The sequence below is a fragment of the Nicotiana tomentosiformis genome, chromosome 9 (genome assembly GCF_000390325.3).
Source record: "Nicotiana tomentosiformis chromosome 9, ASM39032v3, whole genome shotgun sequence".
Lineage (NCBI taxonomy): Eukaryota > Viridiplantae > Streptophyta > Magnoliopsida > Solanales > Solanaceae > Nicotiana > Nicotiana tomentosiformis.
In genome coordinates this window covers 34,120,103-34,130,608 of record NC_090820.1, presented here as the reverse complement: position 1 = coordinate 34,130,608, position 10,506 = coordinate 34,120,103, and the positions used below count along the sequence as shown (strand labels likewise).

Genomic DNA, 10,506 nt, shown 5'->3' with positions numbered 1-10,506 from the left:
GAAGAAGGCTTCTGGTCCGAAATACAACCCAAGCAAGAAGCGGTTCAGTGGAAACTGCTACAACTGTGGGAAAATCGGACACAAATCTACGGAGTGTCGTGCTCCGAAGAAAGACAAGAAAAGGGGTCAAGCAAACATGGTAGTAAACCATGATGATGTTGATAACTTGTGTGCCATGCTCTCTGAATGTAACTTGGTGGGAAATCCTAAACTGTGGTGGTTTGATTCAGGAGCCACTCGCCATGTTTGTGCAGTTAGAGAGGCTTTTGCTACCTATGCTCTTGCTGAACCCGGAGAGACAGTTTATATGGGAAATGCTTCAACAGCAAAAGTTGAAGGATATGGGAAGGTATTTCTAAAAATGACTTCTGGCAAGGTCATGACTTTGAACAATGTCCTTCATGTTCCCGAAATGAGAAAGAATTTAGTCTCTACTGGACTTCTTGTTAAGCACGGTTTTAAGTGCGTTTTTGTATCCAACAAGGTTGTAATTAGTAAGAATGAAATATTTGTGGGAAAAGGTTACCTCACCGAGGGCCTTTTCAACCTAAATGTAATGGTTGTTGAAAATAATAATAATATTTCAGCTTCTTCTTACTTACTTGAGTCAAATGATTTATGGCATGTACGTTTGGGTCATGTCAATTATAAAACCTTGCGGAAAATGATTAACTTGGAAGTACTGCCCAAGTTTGAATGCGAAAAATCAAAATGTCAAACATGTGTGGAATCTAAGTATGTTAAACATCCTTATAAGTCAGTTGAAAGGAATTCAAATCCTTTAGACTTAATTCACACAGATATTTGTGACATGAAGTCAATACCATCTCGCGGTGGAAAGAAGTATTTCATAACTTTTATTGACGATGGTACTCGATATTGCTATGTTTACTTACTGAATAGTAAAGATGAAGCAATAGACGCATTCAGGCAATACAAAAATAAAGTTGAAACGCAACTTAACAAGAAAGTAAAAATGATAAGAAGTGATAGGGGTGGTGAATATGAATCTCCTTTTGAAGAAATATGTTTAGAATATGGAATTATTCATCAAACAACAGCCCCTTACACGCCCCAATCTAATGGGATTGCGGAAAGAAAGAATCGCACATTAAAGGAGATGATGAATGCGTTGTTGATAAGTTCTGGTTTGCCACAGAACTTGTGGGGGAAAGCCATTCTTACGGCTAATCGAATATTAAATCGAGTGCCCCATAGCAAAACACAATCCATTCCTTATGAACAATGGAAAGGAAGGAAGCCCAACTTGAATTATTTTAAAGTGTAGGGGTGTTTGGCAAAAGTGCAAGTTCCTAAACCCAAAAGGGTAAAGATAGGACCGAAAACCGTTGATTGTGTTTTCATAGGATATGCGACAAATAGTAAAGCATATCGATTTCTGGTTCATAAATCAGAAAATCCCGACATTCATAATAATACGGTTATAGAATCAGATAATGCTGAGTTTTTTGAAAATATATATCCGTATAAAAAGGAATGTGAGTCGTTTGGTGAAGGATCTAAACGACCTCGGGAAGAAACAAAAGAAAGTACATGTAATCAGGAGAATCCAAGACGTAGTAAACGTCAAAGAACGTCTACTTCATTTGGACCAGATTTTGTGACTTTCTTATTGGAGAATGAGCCTCAAACATTTAAAGAAGCTATGACTTCTTCGGAATCATTGTTTTGGAAAGAGGCAGTCAATAGTGAAATAGAATCCATATTGAACAACCATACATGGGAATTGGTTGATCTTCCTCCTGGAAATAAACCTTTGGGTTCTAAATGGATTTTTAAGAGAAAAATCAAAGATGATGGCACTATTGATAAATTCAAGGCAAGGCTCGTAGTCAAAGGGTATAGACAACGAGAAGGTCTAGACTACTTTGATACATACTCTCCAGTTACAAGAATTACGTCCATACGGATGTTAGTAGCATTAGCTGCAGTGTATGGTCTTGAAATTCATCAAATGGATGTTAAGACGGCCTTCTTAAATGGAGAGTTGGAGGAAGAAATTTACATGGAACAACCTGAAGGGTTTGTGGTTCCAGGTAAAGAAAAGAAGGTATGTAGACTTGTTAAGTCTCTTTACGGACTAAAACAAGCACCCAAACAATGGCATGCGAAATTTGACCAAACAATGTTGTCAAATGGTTTTAAGATAAATGAATGTGATAAATGCGTGTACATTAAAAATGTTCCAAATCACATAGTCATTGTTTGCCTATATGTGGATGATATGTTGATAATGAGTAATGACATTGCCAACATAAATGCTACTAAGCGTATGCTCAATAGCAAGTTTGATATGAAAGACTTGGGAGTTGCTGATTTAATTCTGGGAATTAAGATCAATAAGACTCCTCAAGGTCTGGCATTGTCACAATCTCATTATATTAAGACAGTACTTGAAAAATTCAAGCACTTGGGCTTTAAAGTTGCAAAGACTCCAATTGACGTGAATCTTGCATTAGCAAAGAACAAAGGCCAAAGCATATCACAATTGGATTATGCTCGTGTATTGGGATGCTTAATGTATATCATGAATTGTACACGACCAGACATAGCTTGTGCTATAAGTAAACTGAGTCGATATACGAGCAATCCAGGCCAATCTCATTGGATGGCAATGAAACGAGTTTTGGGATATTTAGAACATACACAGAACTTTGAATTGCACTACAGTAATTTCCCTGCGGTGATTGAGGGATACTGTGATGCAAATTGGATCACCGGTTCAACTGATTCTAAGTCCACGAGTGGATATGTATTCACTATTGGTGGAGGAGCGGTATCTTGGAAGTCGTCCAAACAAACATGTATTGCCCGCTCTACAATGGAGGCTGAATTCATAGCCTTAGATAAAGCCGGTGAAGAAGCTGAATGGCTCCGGAATTTCTTGGAAGACATTCCATTTTGGCCCAAACCGTTGGCACCAATATGCATACATTGTGATAGTCAAGCGGCAATTGGAAGGGCTGGGAGCGTCATGTATAACGGTAAATCTCGTCATATACGACGAAGACATAAAACCGTTAGGCAATTACTCTCTAGAGGAATTATCACAATTGACTATGTAAAGTCAAGTGATAATGTGTCGGATCCACTTACAAAAGGCCTAACTAGAGAGGTAGTTGAGAAATCATCAAGGGGAATGGGGCTATGGCCGAGAACAAGTCATTGTGGCGGTAACTCTACCTAGAAGACTGGAGATCCCAAGATCTAGGTTCAAAGAGATCAAACAAAGTCATTAATGACGGTTCAACATTGTCAAATAAAATTTTAGTCCATTCTCGTGATGAGACAATGTTCAGTACCAAGGATAAAACATTAAGGCTTTTTAATGATTTCTAAATTTGATACGGGGTATATCAAATAGTGTATCTACAGGATGACACGTTTAGGAATCACCTATTTAAGTGTGAAGTGTGAGCCGCTTCAAGGAGAACTTTGTAAGGCCAGTTCTCTACGCACTTATGAAACCAGGCGGTGTTCATGGCTGAAACGAACACAACAATGAGAACCAAAGACGGTTAAGGGTTGATTGTGTGACTTATGGTTGTCTAGGTATACACCAAAGATCGACGGTTCAAAGATATCAAATCTACCGATTGACCGAGTATATCCGACATAAGTTTACTACGGAAAGTTCAAAGGGAAACCTACTTATCCAGATGCAATTAATCCTTGCTTGTAAATCACACAGTTTTTCATGCATACTTCCGTGATATAGCCATTCCCCATTCATGTGGGGGATTGTTGAGGTTTTATTTTTAAGATGTAATATTCTTAAAATGAGGGTGAATGGGAAATGGAGGGAAAATGAAATTTTGAGTAAAATTTTAAGTTTTCCCCTCTTAACAATGAGACATTGTCCCATATTGGAAGTGGAAGACATTTTTGGTGGGTATATATATAATTGCTCTTCTTGTAGCTCTTAAAGAGTTAAGAAGAAAGCAAGCCTCGCGCCGTCGTCGTCGCTCGCTCGCTCGGCTCGGCTTCGGCTACGGCTACGGCTACGGCTACGGCTACGGCTTCGGCTTCGGCTTCGGATTTGGATTTGGATTTGGATTTGGTCAAATGATTGATTGATTAATTTTTTGGACCAAATTTATTTGTTAATAGTAAATATTAACGTAAGATTATCCGTATTTGTAACAGATATTTTTCAATCCGTGTATTGATAATTTGGCAGCCGGATAATGGTCTTCCCACCATGAAGTGCTTGCTCCACAAACATGTAATGCTTGCTCCACCATGAAGGGTGGACGTTTGGTCTTGCACTCCTTCTTGGCTGCTATATATATGAGCAGCAAATGTTGAAGAAAGATACTCAACTCAACATACAATTCGCTCAACAAATTGGCTATACATTGCATTCCTTCCTCTCAGAACTTCCATACGTTTTTCTGAGTATATACTCCTTCGTTCTGCATTGTTTTTAACTTCAAACAAAGCAACTGTAAGTGTGATTTGCTACCGAACTTTGTGTTCGCCGAAACACTGGGGTTTGAAGTACCGCTACACCAGTGTGTTATTCGTTCTATCCTGGGAGGAAATAATCCATTACCTTGGGTACTAGGAGGGGATTAAATTCCTTAAGGAAACACTGTGAATTCAGTGGGCTCGAATTTATTATTATTGTTTCATTACGTTAACTTATATTTTGCAGAATTAATATTTACAAATACAGCAATATTGACCGGGAATAACATCATTTATGTACCACCAAAGGTTGTTGTGAAATGGATAGGATTCCCTTAACCAGAGATCTCGGGTTCGATACCTGTGAATGAAAAAGATCCTGGAAAAAAGTATCTTTTTATAGTTAACTCAAGTACCTACACTAAAAATGTAGTATACCTTGGCTTGGAACAATAAAGAAAACATGATTACCTTTCACTGTTTCACATCTAATATTAGCAATGTAATACTGAACTGTGAAGTAAGAAACCAGAGGAGCTAAAATTCAGGACTTAAACATAACATCCAACTGGTAACAAGGCAATGAGCACCCATTACTCATAATTTAGCTGTTCACAAAAGCTGCATATCAGTTCAAACAAAGACTATTAAACTAAGTTCAAAGGCGTAGCCTGGGGAGCATTTCAGCAAATGTATCCAGAGATAAACTAACTCCTGTGCAAAAACCTTCACATTTGGGGCTAGGATATAAACTAAGAAAAGATAAGTTAATAGGCATGACCATCCTGTACAAATATCTTCACATTTTGGGATAGGATAAATAAAGAGAAGCTAAATGCTGCTTCACGTCGCCTCTGTTCAGTCTGTACAAAGTAAATAAACAGGCATTGCTGCTGGATCGAGCTCCCAGAAACCTCGCACGATGCCACCTCTCTCTTCTGTCAGGCGAAAAGCAGGAATTTGATGAGAGAACTTGAGTTGCTCGGCTAGAGATATTTTCACAGTTACATTTGCCTCTTCTTTCACTTGAGGCTTGTAGACAGACTTGAAACCGTTTACCCGTATTAAGAACTTTACGGATATGTACTTATCAGTAACATCCACAACTTCAACAATTTCATACTCACAATCTTCCAGTTTGTCACATTTCAGCTGAGCACTCCAGTTTTTATAAACTGCCCAAACTTCACCTGTTCTGGGGAAGATCTTGTAGACACCCTTCTTCTCCATAGGTTGTGGTCCTACTTGATGCGAAAAAGCATTGGTTTCCGTATATGTGTTCAGCTTTCTGTTTTTAAACTTAAACATTCCACAACCAATTGGCATTGTTTTATCACGCCACTGTATTATACCTTTAGGTGGTGGACAGGCATAAAGCCAAGCCACGTGCAAGGTAAAATTAGGGAAAGGATCTATCTTCTTTATCTGGCCATAGTACCTCGGCATGGCGTCTTCATCACCGTAAATTGCCCAAAATTGACCAACTTGAAACTTCTCCAGTGATCTCTCAGCATCAAAGTTGTAGAATTCGGATTCAGGAACCTCATTAGCTACTGATGCAACACAGTTTTCTGCAGAATTTACCGAATCCATGCGACTGTACATCATACAGTTAGCTGTCTCTCTTTGGTCTAAGGATATATTATTTCCTAAGTTAATTCTGGATCGTCTATCAGCAGGATGTGCATTTCCTTCAGACTTCCCCTTCAGATCAACAGGAGATGTATCTCCTTCGGATGTTAGCTTCACTTCCACCCCATCTGCAGGAGATAAAACGCCCTGTGGCTTCTCATCCCATCGTTCCATTCTGTCTAGAGGTGATATATCTTTATCAGACTTTGCCATCGGTTCTGAATTCATTGCAGAAAACGGATAGTCTTCAAACCATGCGTTTGATTTTGGCAAAGAAGGTGCCTCTCGTCTCACCCTCTTTGCTGGAGATCTAGGACAAGATACATCATTGTATGCATTCCCATGCTCGACGTCAAGATCTGCAGACACAGAAATGCCTAGTTGGTCAATGGGTAAAGAAGCAGGGTCTAGTTCGAAGGATCCTTCAGGAACATCATTCCTCTCCATGCCTGTCATCTTAAACGAAGGAACTCTATGAGAGAATCTAAATATCTCCTTTGCAGGAATTAGAAACTGGCCCTTTTCCCCTAGTTTTGTTGCAGCTCTATGAAAAAGACAAGTGAAGCCTTTTACTTTACCCAAGTATGCAACATGAACACCAATATCATCAGCATAGTCTGACAGCACCTCAACAAACTCGTAATTGTACTTTTTCTTGCTCTCAATAGGAGAATACCATTTCATCTCCCAATCTTTAAAGATTGCCCAAGTTTCACCTTGCCGTGGAAATATCTTCATCGTATTGGAACAGCTGCTTTCATTTTTTGCACAGGCCAAATGTGAGAACATTGGATGATCTTCAGCGAATTCTGAGTTTCCCAGTTTGAACATACCACAAGAAGCTGGAAAGCCGTCAGATTGCCATTTGGTTTCATTTTTATCCAACGGATCGGGCTCTAACCAAGTAATGTGCAACTTAAACGCAGGAGAGAAAATCTTCCTGATGACTGCATAGAATCTCGGCATGGCATCCAGAGTATCATAAACAGCCCATACTTGTCCAACCTTAAAGCAAGATTCCTCCCTATCCTTTTCAAAATCACTAAAATCTGGGTCTGGATATTCAAACGTTTCTGGCTCAGTCATATTTGAAGGCCCTAGATCTGAGGGAAGATCAAAGTTCTGTCCACAGCCTTTTTCAGGTACACCTGCTCTTGCATTTGCATTCTCAACTTCCTGCGCTGTGTTCGACAAGCTCTCTTCAGAGAAAAAACTTTCCTTTAATTTCTTATTTTCCCCATTGGGAGTTGCTGCCTCAGACAAATTCTGAACCGAAGGGTCTTCTTCTTCTTCTTCACCACTTAGATTCGCACGGTAAGTGACACACTGTCTAGACCGAGTAGATCTTCGCCGGTTCTGCTCACTGAGACATTGAGAGTTCTGCCCAGGAGGATGATCACACTCTTCAATATTTATATCGTCTTCAGAATCTATGCTCATTGATGAATCGCAATTTTCAGTAGATTCTGATATCTTCTTTCTCTTTGTGTTTTTCCTTTTATATTCCCCTGATAAGCCCTCGTTCATTTTTCCATATGCATTTTCTGAGTTTTCGTTGCCATTAGACTCCTGACCAACCTCTGAGGGAAGCTCTGACTGTATAAATTCATCAGCAGCCTTCTTCTGACAACTTCTCTTGGTTGCAGAGCTCATACGAGTGTACTGGGAGCTATCTTTAACATGATCTCGGTTTGTTGTACCATTCTTCTTGGAAGCAGGCTGACTCCTATTGGTTCCGGGTGTTGCATCTGAAGCATTTACTTCATGACCTGTGTAGGACTTTTTACAGTTTTGACACCACAAAAGCTTATTCAGCATGGTCTTATAATACTTATACTTAACAGAACAGAATGGACATACAGTCCAAAAAGTTGGTTGGCTTCTAGGAACTCCTGATTGAGTGCCGTGCTGATTCATGAATTCTGATTTGACATTGAACTTGTTTTGTACCCAAGGATGTGACCTGATATCTGGCTGGCCGCAGCTTGTTTGCTGCATTGGTACTTGAGATCTTCCTGAAGGAATGCATCTACTGTTATACAACATTCGTTTTTGTCGATCCAAAAGCACCATTTGAGCTTCACCAATCAGCGTAAAGGCATCAGCTGCACCAGGGAACTTGTTCTTATCAGGATGTAGCAAGAGAGCTAACCTGCGGTATTGCTTCCTGATAATAGAATCATCAGCCGTTGGCTCCACTTTAAGAATATCGTACCAGTTTTTCTCGTTTCCAAAAGTTTTATTCTCCGCAGAGCAATACACATCACAAACCAAAACCATCTGCTCAATGTTCTCCAGATTAGGAAAGAGCTCCTGGGCTTTAGATGCAAACTTTTTAGCTCCAATGAAATCTCTATTTTCCATCTTCTTTTCGGCAATCCCTCTAGCCCTGATCGCCTCTTCTTTGGTGCAGTCCATCACTGGTCTAGAATTTGATAGTAACGCTCCTCTATTACCTTATGCTTCAGAAGGTAGAATTCAATAGAAGCAAATGTTTAAGAAACTATAATATCCAGTTCAGCTATTCAATATTGGCCAAATCTCAGCTTAATTGAGAAAGAAAAAATTAAAAGGATTAATTGTTCAGAAATGCTGGTCATGCAGCTAGACGTTTCCTATTTTTACAATTTTAATGAGAAAAAGCAATGGTAACACTCTAAGCAGTTTAAATCGAAAAGGATTCACATTTGCCAGTGGAAAAGAAAGAATTGAAAATGTGTTGCCAAGCATGGGGCGCGTTAGATATCAAAATCAGTTACTGTATAATTTCATCTAATGACTACACAATTCAACCCCAAAGTGATCATCTAAATACCTCGCCAATTTAAACAGTACCACGATCCATACTGGCTTTCAGTGGGGAAATAATGTTTAACATCCTTTATCACTTTCTTTCTACCCATTTTACAAAAGATTAATTCTGACTTAATTCAATGCGCTCTATGAATAATCCTCTTTTAGCCCATAAAATTCAAAGTCAAGTTAAAGAACATACACCAATATAACAATTAGAACCAAGCTTCTAAAGATGTGCTTTCTCAATCAGATTATCCAACAAACTAATTATGATTGGAATACAATAAAAAGAAGAAGATAATCTACCATACTTATCACCAAAAAAAATTCTCCTGCTCAATAGAAAGAGCAATTCATTTCTAGTTATCTACCAAAGAGGAAAATTAAACGAGGTGACTCAGCACTAAAAATGGTTGGGTTAGCCAAGAATATGCTTTAAATTACTATACACTCACATCTAATCTGAAAGCTTCATTCTATTCATTTATCTTTTCACACATATTAACCTGTTAATGATTTTCACAACCAAAATTTTGCTGCACTAAAGCAGATGCTCATTCTCTTTCCATGCTTTCCACAATACCAATTGCTTAGATTTCTCTGTTAACCTGAGTTCTATCAAGAGTTCCCTTCACTACAACAAAGCCTATGCTTATGATTCAAAGAACTGCTAATTTGAACAGTTGCAATGTCTGAAATAGATTCTCTATATTTCCAATTTGTGACAACAAACTTTTCAATCTTTGATACTCAACTTAAACACTTAACAAACCTAAAATTGCTCTTCACCGTAAAAAGAGATTACATCAAACCTAAAATTGCTTTTCACTGTAAAAAGAGTATGCATAAAGCTCATTTGAACTACATAAATACACACACGCAAGCATGTGCGTGTGTACACATACATCCATATGTATGCACGTATGCATCATTATCATAACAATAGATGCAGGATGTATATCAAGTATTAACCAGCTTTTATTTTGCTGGAAGTATTTCATCAAGCTCATCCACATATTATCTTGTAATTATTTGAATATAGTATCATTTTACCGGCTGTATATAGGAAAGAGGGAGTTGAAACCTGAGCCAAAGGGAAGTTTATGATTGAAGTCTTGCTATAAAATTATAAAAGCAATTTACTTCTATACTCTCAGTCTCAAAACGAACGTCCAAGTTTCTTCTTAGTTTTTTTCCATATTATGTGCTAACAGACTTCTACCACATACTGCTATTATACTAAACCAAAAGTTACTTGGGTGCCACCTTTATCTCGCTTTAAAGAACATATTCTCTTTACTACTTTTGAAAAAAATAATAAGTAGAAGACAACTCGCTCACCACAAATGTTCCTCGTTTAATGTTAAATGACCCACATCTTGGACTTCAAATTCAATTTGGAAGGAAGTTACACCAACAACAACTAAAATCTAAAATCCTAAACTAGTTGGGGTCCATTATATGAATACTCTTGCATCCATTGTGCTCTATTTGAGCCCATATCATCTTCCTACTCAATAAATTGCCTTTGAAGACAAATTATGGGTTCTCTGCCCGTGACTTTGGTTCATCCGCAAAGATAGTACAGCGCGAGATATCTACTAGGTACAATTCACTAGTTGAAAACTTGGTATTGCAACAACCTTG

At 38.4% G+C, this 10,506-nt stretch overlaps 1 protein-coding gene across 1 annotated transcript; it reads right to left on the bottom strand.

Annotated features, from left to right (window-relative positions):
- Positions 1-4,974: 4,974 nt before the first annotated feature.
- Positions 4,975-9,107, bottom strand: LOC104092542 (uncharacterized). Its single transcript, XM_009598161.4, has one exon. It carries the CDS (start codon positions 8,479-8,481, stop codon positions 5,290-5,292), a length of 3,192 nt encoding a protein of 1,063 aa, XP_009596456.1. The 5' UTR covers positions 8,482-9,107; the 3' UTR covers positions 4,975-5,289.
- Positions 9,108-10,506: the final 1,399 nt, after the last annotated feature.